Source organism: Suncus etruscus, chromosome 3, assembly GCF_024139225.1.
Source record: "Suncus etruscus isolate mSunEtr1 chromosome 3, mSunEtr1.pri.cur, whole genome shotgun sequence".
Classification (NCBI taxonomy): Eukaryota; Metazoa; Chordata; class Mammalia; order Eulipotyphla; family Soricidae; genus Suncus; species Suncus etruscus.
The window spans coordinates 11,930,888-11,950,206 of record NC_064850.1 but is presented as its reverse complement, the minus strand read 5'-3'; the positions used below and the strand labels follow the sequence as shown (position 1 = coordinate 11,950,206).

Sequence of the window (19,319 nt, the reverse complement as noted above, 5' to 3'; positions counted from 1 at the left end):
CCTGAGCCTGACAGGAGTAATTTCTAAGTGCAGAGTCAGAAGTAACACTTGAGTGAAAAACTTGCTTGCACCCTACCCTCTGTATTATTTCTTCAGCCCATGATATCAATGAGGTGAAAAAATATGCAATGGAACCACCCTCTTGCTCCCATCTCCACATTGGCCAGTGATATGAGCCAAAAATAAACTTGTCTTGCGGTACAAACTGTTTGTCAAGAAGTTAATCTACTACTCCTATCAGAACAAGTTGTGTCTCATACACTACGATCTTATGAGAAAAGATTGTACACATAGATTACAGTTTGGTTCAACTCCTGTGAAAGTCGATGAGCGCTATTAAGACTGTGCAGGATACAAATCAAAGATGCCCCTTGAATGCTGAACTCAATAGATTATGATAGACCTTAGGAGGCAGAGAGAGGGAGGGATGAATGGAATGACGCTGGTGCCAGATTTTACTTTACCGATGAGGAAATGCAACATGATGAAAGTAGGTCAGAAAGAGGTTTGCCTTAGACTTAAAGAAATCATAGAGAAAATAGATATTTAAAATGGCAATATGTCAGCAACTTTCTATGGTTCAACATACAAGTATTTCCAAGTCACGACATTAACAATTTAGTGTGTTGGTGTAACAGAAGGCATAGAAAGGAAGCTTGAGTCTCGACTGTTTTAGTGACCCACTTCTCAGCAACCCAGTGTCCCCAATCTTCCCTCCCTCCATTATTTTCCTCATTCAGAATAGGAGCTTGGTCTCAGGGTCAGCTCAACTCCACCCATGACTAAAGATGATTGTAGTGGATCCCAGAAATCATAGTTACAATGACATAGTGTCATATGTGACAGTGTCCCACAGAAGAGAAATTTTCTTCTCATGTCTCTGTGTTTGGTCAGTGAGGAAGTCTCTCCCTCCTTCCACATCCCATTAGCCATAATTAGGGTCTAGCCATTGCCCTTCACCATTCACTTGCAAATGGCGCTCTGGGGGCAGCGGCGTTTGCCTTGCAAGCAGCCGATCCAGGACCAAAGGTGGTTGGTTCGAATCCCGGTGTCCCATATGGTCCCCCGTGTCTGCCAGGAGCTATTTCTGAGCAGACAGCCAGGAGTAACTCCTGAGCACCGCCGGGTGTGGCCCAAAACCCAAAAAAATAAAATCAAACAAACAAAACAAACAAACAAAAAAAGCAAATGGCACTCTGATGGCCTTGAACAAGAAGTTCTCCATTCCAGCCCCACATCAAAAACGTGGGGATTTTGAAAACGTGTTCAGGACTAGGACAACTAAATAGGAGTCTTTACAATAAGATTAGGAATTGACTTATTGGACAGAGGTGGATGTTTTGACCTATCCTCAGTTGTACTCAGATATTACTGATGGCTCTGTACTCAGGAATGATCCCTGGTGGAGTTCAGGAAACCATTTGTGGTGTTAGGGATTAAACCAGGGAAAACTACATGCTAAGCAGATGCTTTACCTACCATACTATGGAGACATCTTATATGGCATGGGGGAAGGAGTATTTAAACCACATCAAGTAGTTCTCAGGCTACTCCTGGTTCTGTGCTCAGAGTGGTGCCGAGGACCAAACCGGGACTGGCTGCATGCAAGGCAATTGCATTAATTCTTTTTTTTTTTTTTTTTTTTTTTTTTGGTTTTTGGGCCACACCCTGTGACGCTCAGGGGTTACTCCTGGCTATGCGCTCAGAAGTTGCTCCTGGCTTCTTGGGGGACCATATGGGACGCCGGGGGATCGAACCTCGGTCCGTCCTAGGCTAGCGCAGGCAAGGCAGGCACCTTACCTCCAGTGCCACCGCCCGGCCCCTGCATTAATTCTTATACTAGGTCTCTGGGCCTCTTCTGGACTCTTAACTTCATATTTGATATCTTTTTTAAAATATTATCTTTAGGAGCCTGAGCAATAGCACAGCAGTAGGGCATTTGCCTTGCATGCGGCCAATCTGGGATGTACCAGGGTTTTATTCCCACTCCCCTGAGCCTGCCACGGGCAATTTCTGAGCACAGAGCCCTGAGAGCTATTTGTATGTTGGAGGAAGTGGGGTGAGAGTGAGTCGGTGGGCCTTTAGCAGGGTGAAAACTTGGCCCAACCCCATCTTAAGGAGGCTCCAAAGATCTCAGCTGGGTCTTCCTGGTAAGACTCAGAGACTGTGTTAATCTGAGATTAGTCCTCAGTTTTATTATGACCAAACCAGTCCATTTTGGGAACGTAAAATACTTAAAATAAGTAGGTGTGTGTGTGTGTGTGTGTGTGTGAGAGAGAGAGAGAGAGAGAGAGAGAGAGAGAGAGAGAGAGAGAGAGAGAGAGAGAGAGAGAGAGAGAGAGAGAGAGAGAATGAGAGGGAGAGAAAAAGAGAGAGAGAGCTTCAGGACTGGGCGTTACAATGATGATTCATTCTGAGTTGACTATGAGACCATTTTGGACAGGTACAAATCAAGATAATCTGGCAGTCGCCTCTGTGCTAATCTGTGCTTGAAAATGAATTTCTTGACTCTCATATGGCTCTTTCATCTCTTTTCCCTCTGATTTCCTAGAGGAACTTTATCCTCTTTTGTTTTTATTTATTTTCTTTTTTTTTTTTTTGGTTTTTGGGTCACACCCGGCATTGCTCAGGGGTTACTCCTGGCTGTCTGCTCAGAAATAGCTCCTGGCAGGCACGGGGGACCATATGGGACACCGGAATTCGAACCAACCACCTTTGGTCCTGGATCAGCCGTTTGCAAGGCAAACGCCGCTGTGCTATCTCTCCGGGCCCTGTTTTTATTTATTTTCTGTGCTGAGTTTTGAACCCAGGGTGTGGCACAGACATGACAAGTTCTCTGCCACTGAATTCGAAGCCCAGCACTGAGAAATTTTATCTTTTAAGGAATTTTGGGCAACTCAGTTGAATCAAAGGGATATTTTCCTCAACTAGGCTAAACTGTCTATGGATTTCGGCACCTAAACAAAGTCAACAATCGCGAAGGCAGTAGATCTAGGGCAAGTCAAGGAGCACCAGAGGAATTGAGTCTGAAGTGAAGGGCACCCTGCCAGGCAGAAGTCAGAGCCAGAACATATGTGAACTAAAATTAAAACTACTCTGTGCTCCTGGGAAAGCCAAAGAAACAGATAAGGAAAGTTTGACTCAACCACCAAATCCCCAGTCTTGCTGGTGCTGGGCCAAGGACTTTACATTGGTTAGTTGGTAACTTTAGTTGGGCAAGTCTCATCTGGAACCAAAGCAAGCCCTTATTCCTTACTCATTCAGATTATACTTTGGGTGTTGGGCAGCAAAATATAAAGAGGCAAGATAAAGGATTCCCAAAGAGTCATGCTGAGGAAGAGTGGTCTGAGGTGCATGGCAGGGGAGACTTGAGAAATAATAGCCTGGAGTCTGAACAAGTGAACCAAGTAGGATTCTTTCCTCACTATTTGGAAATGCCCCCTCTACAGCTATTAAGTCCTTGCAAAACTTTCCTCCTTACCACAGTTGAATGTCCAACTGTGAGCACTAAAGCTTTGGTTTTATTAATATTTTGAAAACACCAAAAACAAGTTGAACCAATGCCTACAGCTATTCTGTCTTGTACCTGACAGTACTAAAAGTACTTGGTTCTTGTGAAAGATTATGGCAAAACCGGCCCACACAGCACAAAGCTGGCTAGCTCGGGAGGAGAGGGTGAGCCCACCTCCTGCCCTGCCAAAATCATGCTAGCTGCCTCTATCACCCAGAACCACCATTTTACCAAATGCCTGACTCATCACTGACCCCTAAAATTCGCTCAGGGATGCTGACCTGACCACACTTCCGGTACACCAGTGTTTAAGCTAATATCACCAGGGTTTTTTTGGAGCGTCTTTCTTCTGTGGGAAAGCCTAGCAGCTATCACTGCACCCACAAACACAGTCATAGTCACCATGTTCCAACTGGGCCTTCTAAGGGGCCCTGCAGCTGAGTTTATGCCTGAAAATTTATAGTATCATAGTGATTGATTTCTGGACAATTTCATTTGCTTGATGCTGTTACCCCTAAAGAAACACCCCAATTTAATAGATGGACATATAATAACAAGAGCTTACTAAACCTTCTGTCATTGTATTAATGAATTCATTGATGATACAATAAGTTTCACAAATTAGCTTGCTACTCTACTTTTGTTTTTTGTTTTTTTGTTTGTTTTTTGTTTTATGGGCCACACCCGTTTGACGCTCAGGGGTTACTCCTGGCTATGTGCTCAGAAATCGCCCCTGGCTTGGGGGGACCATATGGGACGCCAGGGAATCAAACCGAGGTCTGTCCTATGCTAGTGCTTGCAAGGCAGACACCTTACCTCTAGCACCACCTTCCAGGCCCCTGCTACTCTACTTTTATTCTTTCTTTTTCCTCTCTTCCATTTTATTTTTTCTTTCCATTTTCCAATAAATTTGGTTTCACTTATCTGGAAAAAAATTATGCCAATTATGTGATAAATTTTCTTTTTCTTTTTTTGAAGGGGGGTTTGGTTCACACCCAGTAGCGTTCAGGGGTTCTTCTTGGCTCCATGCTCAGAAATCGCTCCTGACAAGCTCGGGGGACCATATGGAATGCTGGAATTCGAACCACCGTCCTTCTGCATGCAAGGCAAATGCCTTACCTCCATGCTATCTCTTCAGCCCAGTGATGAATTTTCTTTAAATAAATTAAACAAACAAAGTGCCTGGCTCTGAGCTAGGTGGTTGCTCCCAGAGGTGCAGGAATTAAACTTTGTTCTTTGCAGGCAAAAGCATGACTCACTCCACTGAGCCCCACACCTATTTTTTTTCTCTCCCCCTCTCATTTTCTTTTCCCTCTCTCCTCCTCTATTTTTCTTGTGTTATGACATCTTTGGTGTCACAACTGATAGGGATATGTGCCTCCAATCATTTGGGAAAGGATAGAAACCATCAGTCTACTTAGGACCACAGAGAGTACAAGGGTTGAGGCACTTTCCTTGTATCCCACTGATAGCAGATAGGGTTCCCCAAACATTGCCAGAAGTCAATGTAAAGCACTGAACCAGAAATAGCCCCTGAGCATTGCCAGGTACATCCCTAATCCCTTACCTCCCCTTCCCACCTAAACAACAACAACAACAACACACACACACACACACACACACACACACACGTTATCTCTGTATGCTTCAAATTGCAATCAATTAAATGACTACTTGGTCAACTGGCTGATATATTAGGCCACCTCCCATCTCTTCTTGAGGAATTTGCCAAATTTGCCAAGAAAGAAGCAGTCACTAGCACTAAAGCACAGAGAACAGGAGATTCAGAAGTGGAAAAAACCAGTATTTCAGGTAGAGGGATTATCAGGGTTTAGGATTCTTTATTTATGCCTCAAATTAAATGGATGTCTGTCTTTAGTAGATGATGGAGTTCAGTCTGTATAACTTAAGTCATACTTATCACTTCTCAAATAATAAAATGTAAACACTTTGAGAAAGTTGAGAAAATACCCCCAGTAAACCATCTTATTTTATACCTAGATGAGGTAATGATGGATGCTTGAGAAGCAGGGTGAAAACTGAAAGGTTGTCCTCCCTTCTTTATTCCATTTCCTCTTACTATAGAAAGAAAGTTAAGCAAAGCAATATGAAGAAATCTTTATTCTCTTTCAGAATTAAGGTGAAGGCAAATCTAGAAAAAGACAATAATAGTACATCATCAAAAACCTTTACAAAATTACATGTCAATTACATCTTGATAAAAACTGTAGAGCAAAAAAATCTTTTTTAAAAACAGGGAAAAGAGGGGCCGGAGAGATAGCATGGAGGTAAGGCGTTTACCTTTCATGCAGAAGGTCATTGGTTCGAATCCCGGTGTCCCATATGGTCCCCTGTGCCTGCCAGGAGCAATTTCTGAGCACGGAGCCAGGAAAAACTCCTGAGCACTGCTGGGTGTGACCCAAAAACCACAAAAAAAAAAAACAAAAAAAAAAACAGGGAAAAGAAAACAAGAGGTCTAGCTTTACACAGTTGCTCCAGGATACTCAGGGGAAGGAAGTGGGATTAGTCAACATTCCAAGGATAGTCCACAATCCAGAGTTGTGATAATTCTTTCATAGAAGAAAAAGACCAGACTCATATTGGAGTCCAGAATTCCTAGAAATGCATAACACTGTTACTCTTGTCATCTCATCTGAAAAGGCTGCCATTTTGTCTTGCGCAAGAAGTTGACCCATTTTCCAGGATCCTTCACTGTGCCCAGTCTGTCCTGTCTTTTTGTACCCAGAGGTGACTGTATATGCAAGTCTTAGGGGAAAGTATTATATATGTATGAGCATATTGTGCCATGAGCCAACCTTGCAAGAGCATTGGATGTACAAATATTTCTTCCAGGATCATCGGGAGCATCAGAGGAAGGCAGAATTTGCAATAGTTGTCAACCAGGAGGTCAGTCATTCAGGGTTGGCCTTCTCTTTGATCACCTTTCTTGGTGGCATGGATTGAACCCCATACAACTGTAGCTTGTTCACCAGTTTTAGTCCCACTGTAACCCTAGAAGCTCACAGCTGACTCTCCACAGGCGCTCAGCTGTTTTATTATTCCGGGCCCTTGGAGACACCCAGGTCCTCTTGCAGTCACTGGAAGGCAGAGAAAGCATGAACACATGGGAGTGAAAACTGGCAGTCTCGAAAAGCTTCTGGCTTCTTTCTTAGAATTTGTGTTCTAATAATTTAAAATATTCATTGGGAGGGGGAGATAATAGGATGATAGTACAGCAGGCAGGGAGTGTATTTGATCCCTAGCATTCCATATGATCCCTGGAGCCTGCCAGGAATGATCCCTGAACACTGAACAAGAAGTAAGCCCTGAGCACTACATGGTATGGTCCCAAAACAAATATATATATATATATATATATATATATATATATATATATATATATATATATATATATATATTCTCTGTGCCTTGCACACAGCTGATCTGAGTTCAATCCCCAGAATTCTATATGGTCCACTTTGCCCTCCAGGAATGATTCCAGAATATAGAGCCCTGAGTAATGTCTGGTGTAGTCCAAAACCAAAAAAACTTTTTTTATTTTGAAAATAATCTTTCTTAGGGGCTGGAACATAGAACAGCAGGTAGGGCATTTGCCTTGCATGCAGTTGGCCAGGATTTGATCCCTGGCATCCCACATAGTCCCCCAAACTCCTCTTGCCTCTTACTAAAATTCCCTAGCAGTCACCACATCTTAGCATTTGTGCCTACCTTTCCAAACTATCATAAAAGTATTTACAATGAATAAATGTGCAGTTTTCAATTATAGTGTACTTTCCTCACAACATAGTATATGACTATTTTCCTGTTAATTTAATTATTATTTGAAAGTATCCCACTTGGGAACCCTGTATTTATGGCAGTGACAGTCTCAGGCTGTCACTATCACCCCAGACTCTGGAGTGACAGCCCCAATAGGATAGACATGAACTACACATGTGAGCCATAGATGAAATTTTGAATTTTCTAGGGAAATGCCTAAAGAACATTTTCCAAAGCAAAGAGAAATGGCTAAAAATGCTTTCAGTAATATATGTTCTTCAACACAACATAACCAAATCATTTTAATGATGATAGCATTGAACAACTAGCCCAACTGATGAGTACGAGTACTTAAGGAAGTGTAAATATATATATAATAAGATAGTTTTCTTTTTTCCTAATTTGTGTCCAAAAGTTGGTCTTCCATAGAAGCAGGTATAGATGGGCTAGGAGGGAAACTAGGGACATTGGTGGCAAGAAATGTACACAGTGGGCCCGGAGAGATAGCACAGCGGCGTTTGCCTTGCAAGCAGCCGATCCAGGACCAAAGGTGGTTGGTTCGAATCCCGGTGTCCCATATGGTCCCCCATGCCTGCCAGGAGCTATTTCTGAGCAGACAGCCAGGAGTGACCCCTGAGCACCGCCGAGTGTGGCCCAAAAAAAAAAAAAAAAAAAAAAAAGAAATGTACACAGTGAGGAAACAGGTATTGGATCATTGTATGACTGAAACTCAACTAGGAACAATTTTGTTTTGTTTTGTTTTGTTTTGGTTTTTGGGTCATACCCGGCAGCACTCAAGGGTTACTCCTGACTCTACACTCAAAAATCGCTCCTGGCAGACTCGGGAGACCATATGGGATGCTGGGATTCGAACCACTGTTCTTCTGCATGCAAGGCAAATGCCCTACACCCATGATATCTCTCCAGCCCCAACCATGAACAATTTTGTATCTGTGTATCTCATGGTGGTTCAATTAAAAAGAGTCAGTGTACTCTTATACTTAGAGCCCATCTCATTTGGGGCCAGTCATCTAGCAAGTGCTCAGAACACATCTGGTCCATGGCAATCTTCCTATTCAGCACAGCTCTTAAGCCAGATGGCCTAAGACCAATTCACAAGTCATCTGGCCTGAGCCAATTTTATTATTTAAATTTTATGTATTTATTTGTTGATAGATTGATTGGTCTTTGGGCCTCACCCCGCGGTGCCCAGGGGTAACTCCTGGCTCTGCTTTCAGAAATCACCACTGGCAGGCTGAGGGACCATATGGGATGCCGGGAATCAAACCGGGTCCCTCCTGGTTGTCCGCATGCAAGGCAAATGCCCTACTGCTGTGCTATCTCTTAGCCCCCAGGCCAGTTCATACTTCATTATTCCTGCCTTAGTTTTTTCACCTATAAGATGGGAATTAGTTATAGATTTTACTCTCCAGAGTTATAATAATTATAGGAAATCCTGTATGAGTAGCACTTAGAAGAGAACCAAACATGTCAGCTTAAGCAACATTCATTGTTATCATTTGTCCTGTCCCCTGTTACTAGATAAGTTTATTTACAATGTTTTACTTAATAAATGGTGGACTGATGAACAGCCTGAAACAAAGATGTTACAGAAGAGCAGTGGGCAGAATAAAATCATGAACTGGGGGGCCGGGCGGTGGCGCTAAAGGTAAGGTGCCTGCCTTACCTGCGCTAGCCTAGGACGGACCGCGGTTCGATCCCCCGGCGTCCCATATGGTCCCCCCAAGCCAGGGGCGATTTCTGAGCGCATAGCCAGGAGTAACCCCTGAGCGTCACCGGGTGTGGCCCAAAAACCAAAAAAAAAAAAAAAAAAAAATCATGAACTGGGCAGTAGATTAAAAACTAGACTTCCCTTTATTCCCAAAATTAGAATTTGGGGGGGTGGGTGGGTCACTGATGGCACTCAAGGGTTACTCCTGGTTCTGCACTCAGGGGTAATTCCTGATGGTGCTCATGGGACCATATGGGATGTGGGGGATCGAACCTTGGTTGGCTGCTTGCAAAGCAAACACCCTACTCACTGCACTATTGCTTCAGCCCCAAAGTTTGAATTTTTAAATTGCAGGAGCAAGGGGTTTTGAACACAGCTAGCACTACTAAGAAGATATTCCTGGCTCTGTGCTCAAAGGTCCTGAAGATTACTCCTGAAGATGCCCAGGAGATCACAATTGGCACAAACCAAGAATAGCTGCACACACAACAAAATGCCTTGCCTTTTCCCCTGTGCTCTCTGCCCCCTCACTGATCTGCCCCCTCACTGAATATCTGATCAGAATATTGAGGCTCCAGGGAGAAAGCATAGGTATAGAGCACACACTAAGCATGTCCAGGCCCTGAGTTCTATCCCTGCAAACAAACACTACTGGGTTTAGTCATGATGGACCATATTAAAGAGGAAGCCATGAAGATAGCTTGAGGGTTAAGGGTACATGAATTGTATACTCAAAACCCTGAACTTTCTCCCTAGCACTGTATTTCCAAGCTCCAGCGCTGAACCATTGGACCTACTCGGTCAAATATAGCTCAGAGAGGGCCCCAAGCCCCATGAGCCTTAGTTAACAGTGCTCTCTCTCCCGTCCCCACTACTACACACGAATCTACCTCTGTATTCCAAATGACATTCTAGCAAAGGGAGACAGAGTTGCCACCAGAGGAGGTGACCCTGCACAGGGACAATCTTTTCTACATGCTCCAAGTGAGCAAACATGACACACACACATACTAGAGAAGTAGCTACATGAAGCAACTAAGGTCAAGTTGGGGTTTACTTAGAAAAGTCAGAACATTTCGTTTGGGGCCTGGAGAGATAGCACAGCGGCGTTTGCCTTGCAAGCAGCCGATCCAGGACCAAAGGTGGTTGGTTCGAATCCCGGTGTCCCATATGGTCCCCCGTGCCTGCCAGGAGCTATTTCTGAGCAGACAGCCAGGAGTAACCCCTGAGCAACGCCAGGTGTGGCCCAAAAAACAAAAAACAAAAAAACAAAAAAAAAGGACATTTCGTTTGGACGCCCAGCTATGGACCTACATTTGGCTACTCAGAACACAAGACCCAGAAAGCTTGTACCTCCCTAAGCATCCGGAGAGGTTAGAGAGAGCGCTTCCAACTTCCATACCTGAAGTACTTGCCACTCTGGGGCTCCAGGCCCTCAGCGAGGGCACAGTGTAGGCTGGTCTGGGCCCCTTCGCGTGCTGTCTTGAGGAAGGGGGAAAAGAGCCTCCAGAGCAAGCACATCAGAAGGGAGTGTCGGATCAACTCGGAACGGACAATGCCTGGATGCACCGAATAAGTGGTAACTCCTGTGCCTAGAGCAAACAGTTTACAGTTAATCCAGGGACACACTCTGAGCCCAAAAGGACAATTTATAACGTAATATAAGTTGTATATTGTATATACTGTAGATAATATACTATAAATGCAAAGTTACTTGCCCTAGTAACATGTCCAATGAAAAAGGAAAATTGGTAAGTGCAACCAAACAGGTGAGACAGTGCCTCCCCCAGCCCATAATAGTTTTGCATCTCCCAGTAAGAACTAGAGCCTGCCAACTTCTGCGTAAGAAAGATACTTCACTGAAGGTCCTTCCACAATGGTATGTGGTGTGGGCAGCAACATCATTGATTGCTGACAATGTTATCTTTAAAATTCCTATAGGTAGGACTTAGGAGAAGCAATCTAACTGGGTATATTTGAGCTGCATGTGCCTGATAAATACAATATATAAGGTGTGGAATGAGGGGTGTTGAAGATAAAGATGATAGGTGTTGATATGCCCATTCCCAAATATCTTCTTTGCTTGCTACCACTATTTTTTGGTACTTATTATGGGCACCATATATTTTTCACATGCAACCAGAAGAGTTAAAGGAAAAGGTTTGCAAATAGATAAGCTAAAGTGGTGTGGAGCAAGAACTCAGCCACCAGGATCTGGAATCCAGCCCTTGTTCCCTAACTTTTGGCTGTGGCAACACACCAACTCAGCTCATCCCAAGAGCCTCAGCACAGGGCACCCAAAAGGAAGCACCCTGTGCCTACATTCCAATCCTGACTCCTTCACTTTCCATATATAATCTTGGGTCAACCGCTACTTTGGTCCTCAGTTCAAACCTATAAAGTAGTAAAAAGAATATCTGCTCTGCCTATTGCTTCAGTGGATGTGAAGTTCTAACAAGGTAACATATGACATAAATGCAAAATTACTTTGTGATATTCTTTTGTTTTGTTTTGTTTTTTTTGGGGGCCACACCCGGCGGTGCTCAGGGGTTACTCCTGGCTGTCTGCTCAGAAATAGCTCCTGGCAGGCATGGGGGACCATATGGGACACCAGGATTCGAACCAACCACCTTAGGTCCTGGGTCGGGTGCTTGCAATGCAAACACCTCTGTGCTATCTCTCTGGCCCCTCTTTGTGATATTCTTAATTCTTACTCTACTGTAAGCCTCCTGAGGTCAAGATCTCAGTTTTATTCCATTTCTAACTATATTCTCCTTCACACACACCACTATGTGTGTGTTTGATTGCCCTGATTTAAGAAGTTTCTGTGAACCTTTATTTGGAACCTAAGGGTTTTGTTTATTTATTATCATTATCATTATTATTATTATTATTATGGGATTAGGGGGCATATCCAATAATACTCAGGCATTACTCCTAGACCTATGCTCAAGGGTCAGTCTGAGAGGTACTCAGAACACTACCTGCTACTGAAAATGGAATCTGGGTTGGCTACACATGCAAAACAAGCACATTAACCCCCATACTTTCTCTCTCTCTTGGCCCTATTTTTGCTATCTTAACCTTGCCTCTTTTTCCAGCCTTACCTTGGAGCCTCTTGGCCAGTTCCCAAGTGAAAAGCACATTGGCTAGTTTGCTGTGACAATAGGCAAAAAACGGGCTGTAGCTCTTCTCACTCTGTAGGTCATGAAAATTAATCTTGCCAGCGTGGTGTACCACTGATGACAGGTTCACCACCCGTGCAGGAGAAGATTCCTTCAGCCGCCCCAGGAGCAAGTAGGTGAGAAGGAAGTGGCCTGCAAGGAGAGGCAGCAAGAGAGACTGAAGTGGGAGCTGATGACAGGACTTGAGACATAACTCACTATTGTCTGGGCATGAATAAAATTTTATGCATGATGAACTCAATGCCAATAGTTAGTCAATCTGAGTTAGTGGAATCTTCAAGGTCAGGGTAAGGCAACGTGGACTTCATCTATATTTACCTCCATACTATACTCTGCCCTTGTTCCAATTCAGAGAAGCAACCACATGTTGGTTTTCCTACCTACTTTGACTATGGTCAGACAATGGTGGGTCCAGTTATTATTATCATATAAAGAAGAAAGGAATGGGGCTGGTGCGGTGGCGCTAGAGGTAAGGTGTCTGCCTTGCCTGCGCTAGCCTGGGACGGACCACAGTTCGATCCCCCGGCGTTCCATATGGTCCCCTAAGCCAGGAGCGATCTCTGAGCGCATAGCCAGGAGTAACCCCTGAGCTTCACCGGGTGTGGCCCAAAAAACAAAAAACAAAAAAAAAAAAAAAGAAGATTTGGGCAACATTTCCCAATAACTTGAAAGATGACATCTACCTCGAATCCAAGATCTCTGTATCAGAATAATTTTCATTATATACCCTCTCCCATACTTCAAGTCCTCAAGATTAATTTCCTCTATGGACCAATCCTTGATTTGCTTGAACCCCCAGTTATATATTGGCCTCCTCCTGCCCAACAGAGCCTCTTGTATTCACTGTGCCTGGCTGGCCCTGCTTACCAAGCTTTGTGCACCGCCCCACCTGTGAATGACATTATTCATGGTATCTCCAGTATTACTGGTATTATTCCAGTGTGTCCAGTCTTTTGGAATCCTGGATTCTCTGAGGACCACTGTAGATTCTCAGCACAGAAAACAAGGTGGGCTATACCTCATTTTTCATTTACTCAAAGAATCAACTTACCCAGGTGGTTGACTCCCACATGGGTTTCAAAACCATCCGCTGTCTTGGAATACGGACACATCATCACTCCTGCATTATTGATCAAGATGTGGAGCTTCTTTTCCTCTATAGATCACAATCAAGGAGACCACAGAGTTAGCCAGGAGTTCCATTAAGGTGCCTGTTCTAGTCCTCAAATGAGTTCCTTGCCTATGGAGCTATAAGTGATATTCAATGATCACTCAGTGATTTTCTAAGTTTAGAGACTGATCTCTTCCTGGTCACCACACATTCATGTGTTCAGAAAATCCCCTTGAATACTGTGCTGGGCACTGGACACACAATGGCAAACAAGACCAATATACATACGGCAACACAATCCTTTCTAATGCTTGTGCTCACAGAGGCACTTGGAATACAAGAAGCATCAGGACCACACCTGGATGCTCAGGAGCAAGCCCAGACAAGGACCTGCACTTCCACCATTCCCATTGCTGATGCAAAAATAGGATGATAAGGATCTTGCCCAGCATGTCCTTCTGCCATGTTCTTGCCAATTCCCTACCCTGCTGGTTCATGTGGCAGAACCTGTCTGTTGGGAACAATGATGGTTCTGATGAAAGGGTCAGAGATGGTCCAGGGTGGAGCAGCCACTCCACATGCAGTTGTCTGCTTTGCTAACTTCCTACTGGGGCCTCACCTGCCAGAAAGCCCTCCACAAAGGCTCGGATGGATTTGGTATCAGAGAGGTCGAGTTTCCGCACCAGCACCTGGGAGTTCTTCGTATCAGCTCGAATTTCACTGGCGGCAGATTCCCCCTTCAATACATCTCGGCAGGCAATGTAGACTCGGGCGCCTGGGGCCATAGCAAAGACAGGAGAATATGTCCCAACAACAGCTTGGATATAGTTTGCTTGCAACAGAGCATTCTTTTAGGCATCTCTAAAGTAGTGAATAGTAGTGAAGTCTTACAGGAAGTCCTTCTTGCTATCAGCTTAACCCCAGACTGGGAAACCCGATTTTAACATTCTGGTATTCTGGTATTTATTTGTTTATTTATTTTCCCTTTTTGGGCCACACCCAGCAGCGCACAGGGGTTACTCCTGACTCTGTGCCCAGAAATCACCCCTGGCAGGCTCCGGGGACCATATGGGATGCCAGGGACTGAATCCCAAATCTGTCCTGGGTTGGCAGCTTGCAAGGCAAACACCCTACCACTGTGCTATTGCTCCGGCCTCTACATTCTGGAATTTAAAGTAATGGATTTCATAATGAGAATATGTAGGCTTATTATGGGTATCTATATTTATCTCCATACTATTTGGAGGTTCCCTTATTTTATATAATGGGAAAGAAGAAAGAAAAGAAAGCTTGTTTTTTTAAATTCTTTTGGCTTTGGGTTCACACCCAGAGGTACTCCTGGCAGTATGGAGATCAAATGGGGGTCTGCTTCATGCCAGGCAAACACTTTTACCCTTGCACTATGTCTCCAATCTCAGAGGAAAGTTAGTCTTCAGACCATAGTACATAGGAGAGATGGTACAGCAAGTAGGGTGCTTGCTTTGCACATGGATGACCTGGTTTCAATCCCCAACATCCCATACAGTACCCTGAGCCTGCCACATGTGATCCCTGAGCACCACTGAGTGTGACCCAAAAATCAAAAACCAAAAACAAAAAAGACCACAGAGTATTATTGACTGGAATCTCAGGATTCTTGAATTTCTAGCTAAAGGTTTCAAACACAGGAGGAAGAACATGGAAAAGTGGGTTGAGCTCCCACTGGGAAGGGCAGAAAGGGCAGAAAGTGGAGTGACTTGCCTCTGCGAGCGAGCTCTCGGGCCGTCTCTTTGCCAATGCCTGTGTTGGCGCCGGTGATCACCACTATCTTTCCAGGAAGTTGTACGTTTGATTTACAAACCCCACCAGCAAAGTACTTCCTATAAGCAAAGGAAACAAAAGCATTTATGCACCAAGCTTTCCAAGCACAGATTGAGATACATCAAATTCACCCAGCCTCAAAAATTGAGGGAGAGTTCTTAGGGGTTACTCATGACTTTGTTATCATGCCAGGGGTTGAATCTGGGACTTCTGAGGGCATAGCATGCACTCAGCCCTTGGAATCCCCTCTCTGGCTCTTCCTCTCTAGTTTAGGGAGCTGACATCTTTCATCAGGCCATCAGTGCAGAGAGCATCCAGCAACATGAAGTTAAGAAGTTTCCAGAAAGAAGAAGACAGAACTCTTATTTCCTGTACAACATCTCACTGCCACACACTAGTAGTCTGGACACTTTCTATATCAATTTGGTCTCATCTGCTCACCACTAAAATTATACTCCTTTTACAGAGGATAAAACTGAGACTTGAGACGTTTGAGTCACTTGGTAATAATGGTGACAAAACTGAATTTAACCCAGGGCAGAGAGCGACCCTTGTATTATTAAAATGCTCATCTGACCTTTATCAGCAGCTATTTTCCAATTCTTTACTCTAAACACACTTCTTGAAAACTCCAGAAATTCCACAGCCAACATGCTATCCAAGAAGAGTAACTGGAATTACTTTCTTTCTTTCTTTTTCTTTTTCTTTTTTCTTTTTTCTTTTTTTTTTTTTTTTGAGTCACACCCGGCAATGCTCAGGAGTTACTCCTGGCTCCACACTCAGAAATTGCTCCTGGCAGGCACGGGGGACCATATGGGATGCCGGGATTTGAACCAATGACCTTCTGCATGAAAGGCAAACGCCTTACCTCCATGCTATCTCTCCAGCCCCTGGAATTACTTTCAAAGGAAAAAAAGTTTCTCTTCCCCGAATACCTGTTATAATGATCAATGAGCCCCTCAGTAAAGACCCCCTCACCTAAGACAATCCAGCAGGGATTCCTTGTCAGGGGGAGGGAAGAAAGAAAGAAGTTCAGGGAACCCTCTGAGGAAGAGCATGAAAGAGCAATGACCCCCCCGCCAATTCTTGCAAACTCCTTAACTGTCATCCACTAAGCCTCTTACTAGAATTTAGACCAGCTCCTCCTCTTCCAGGTCAGCTTGTTCTCCACAGAAAAATCTCTTATTCTCTTTGTCTATCCTGCTTCTTTTACTCTGACCTTCTTTTCCCAGACCTTTCTTTCTCTTTCTCTTTCTCTCTATCTCTGTCTCTTTGACTCTCCGACTTCTCTCTCTGTCTTTCTCTCTGCCTTTCTATCTCTCTATCTCTCTCTCTCTGTTTATCTGTCTCTCGGTCTGTCTGACTCTCTGTCTCTGTCTCTCTCTGAAACTCACAACTCATACTTACAAGCTCTGTAGCTCCCCATTCAGGGCTGTATTAAAGGCTGTAAGAGTATTCAAACAAACCTGATGGATGGAGCTATCACGTACAAAAAAGGAAAAAGACAGGTAAGCAGTCCCAAGACGAATAGCATCTTTACAAATTCTTGAATTGTAGCTGCTTTAGCAAAAGTGACTTTTTGAGTCTATTCTGGCTCCGGCTCCGATGTAACTCCACCTTTTGACTCCTGCAGGTGCCTCCCTGGAGCTCAGCAACAACCTGGCTGTAAAAGCTGCCCAGAATCCTATTTAAACCCTAGAGCTGTCAGAGCACAGGCTGCTGGGAGATGTAGTCCTATGGGAGGGAACTAGAGTAAAGAGGAGAGCTTTGCAAATTGGTAAATGTATGGATGAGGAACCAGCTGTGACTTGTCTCTGATTTTCCTACTCTCTATTATTTCTTCTGTCTAGGCTATGTGCTCTCCCAGCCACCCACCTCTACTCCAAGAAGACAAAATTTTGGGGTTTGTTTCTGTGAGCACACACACACACACCCAGCTGTGCTCAACATTCACTCCAGGCTCTCTGTGCTCCTGGGTCACTCTGGTGGGGCATGAAGGTCCTGTGACCAAAGTAGGGCAGCCATGTGTAAATAATTGCCTTATCCTAGTCTATACTATCTCTCTGGTCTCAAGCCAGGATATTTTTTAACTTTAGCAATAAATCTCTGATCCAAGTGTATTTAATATTAGTGGAATTAAAATAGAAAAAGCAGAGTGTGTAGGGGCTGGTGAGGTGGCGCTAGAGATAAGGTGTCTGCCTTGTAAGCGCTAGCCAAGGATCAGGACCATGGTTCGATCCCCCGGAGTCCCATATGGTCCCCCCAAGCCAGGGGCAATTTCTGAGCACTTAGCCAGGAGTAACCCCTGAACATCAAACGGGTGTGGCCCGAAAAACAAAAACAAAACAAAAACAAAACAAAACAAAAAAGCAGAGTATGGTCCCAAGACAAAGAAAAAGGAGGGAATTAAATTATACTTGGGTTAGTTGGGGGCCAGGGCAATAGCACAGGAGGTAGGACATTTCTTTGCCTTGCATGTGGTTGACCCAGCATCCCATTCGGTTTCCCAAGCCGGCCAGGATCCATTTCTGAGCACAAAGCCAGGAGTAACCTTTGAGCGCTGCCAGGTGTGACCCCAACCCCACCCAAATAGATTATCCTTGGGTTAGAAAAATAGTACAGCAGGGTTGAAGCCTCAAACACTTGCAATAAGCTTGACCCTGATTTGATCCATAGTACTGAATATGGTCCCCCTTGTGACAGCCCCCCACCCAAATTGTTGAACATGATAAACTGTTCACTGAAAGGAGATGCCAAACCGAGGCGCATTGCCCTCATTTGTAGAATTATCAAAATTGGCAGGGATGATAGAAGCCCAGTGTGATAAAAACGGACATATTTGCTTTGAACTCAGTTAAAGTCAAAGCAAGCTAGTCTGTTAATTTTTTTTTTTTTTTTTTTTTTTTTTGGTTTTTGGGTCACACCCGGCGGTGCTCAGGGGTTACTCCTGGCTGTCTGCTCAGAAATAACTCCTGGCAGGCACGGGGGACCATATGGGACACCGGGATTTGAACCAACCACCTTAGGTCCTGGATCGGCTGCTTGCAAGGCAAATGCCGCTGTGCTATCTCCCTGGGCCCACTAGTCTGTTAATTTAATATTCGCTGTCCAATCCATTCCTAGAAAATTTCAACTTAGAAGCAAATTAGAATCTTATATTTAATCCTTATGCCCTGCAAAATTTTTACCTTCTTCCAGTACCTTCAGTCCTTCTACTTTAGTTTTTTTGTTTTATTTTGTTGTTTTGTTTTGGGGCCACACCCGGTGACCCTCAGCGGTTACTCCTGGCTATGTGCTCAGAAATCGCTCCTGGCTTGGAGGACCATATGGGATACTGGGGGATCGAATCAGGTCAGCACATGCAAGGCAAATGCCTTACCGCTGTGCCACTGCTCTGCCCTCAGTCCTTCTACTTTCGATCACTCCTTTAGTCTACTATGGCTGATGTCTGTGCACACACACAGACAAGGGAACTTTTGTGGGGGTGGTGTGGTGAACATGTTCCATATCTTGACTAGGATCCTGGATTACGTGAATCTATGCATTTGTCAAATTTCTCTTACTGCTAACACCCTTGACCTTATTATCTCCATATATTCTCTTCTATCCCATCCTTATCACAGCCCGTTAACACCTACAACTTCAGCCTGTGGAACCTTCCAAGTCCTCCATTCAGAGATCTCAATCTTTCTTTTGTACTCATATTGCATCATAACCTCAATAATAAGCATTGAATGAATCCTAGAGGCCTTCCAGTCCACCGTTTAATTCAAATCCACTCCTACCCCTTCTTTGGAGGTCAATGCTCAAACCCAGGGCCTCACACATAAAGGCATGTGTCTTACCACTGACACACATCCCTAGCCTTTATCTATTTCTTTTTCTTTTTCTTTTTCTTTTTTTTTGGATCACAGCCAACAACGATCAAGGGTTACTCCTGGCTCTGCACTCAGAAATTGCCCCTGGCAGGCTCGGGGACCATATGGGGTGGCAGGATTTAAACCACCATGGTCCTGAATTGCCCATGTGCAAGGCAAATGCCCTACCGCTGTCCGGTCCCCCAGGACTTCATTTTTAAAAATTTTTTTCCTTTTTTTCTGTTTTTGTATTTTTTTTTTTAGGCCTTCATTTTTTTTTTTTTATTGACTTGAGATTGGGGGTTTCTGGGAGGTTTGGTGCATGTTTGGTTGTGATCCTCAA

General features: G+C 44.2%; 1 protein-coding gene across 1 annotated transcript; it reads right to left on the bottom strand.

Moving 5' to 3' along the window:
* Positions 1 to 6,016: 6,016 nt before the first annotated feature.
* On the bottom strand, positions 6,017 to 16,677 carry RDH12 (retinol dehydrogenase 12). Its single transcript, XM_049770469.1, has 7 exons — positions 16,586 to 16,677; positions 15,060 to 15,178; positions 13,939 to 14,094; positions 13,260 to 13,364; positions 12,131 to 12,340; positions 10,426 to 10,615; positions 6,017 to 6,609 (listed from the first exon to the last, which is right to left on the bottom strand). Exons 1-7 carry the CDS (start codon positions 16,651 to 16,653, stop codon positions 6,507 to 6,509), a joined length of 951 nt encoding a protein of 316 aa, XP_049626426.1. The 5' UTR covers positions 16,654 to 16,677; the 3' UTR covers positions 6,017 to 6,506.
* Between the last annotated feature and the right edge of the window lie 2,642 nt (positions 16,678 to 19,319).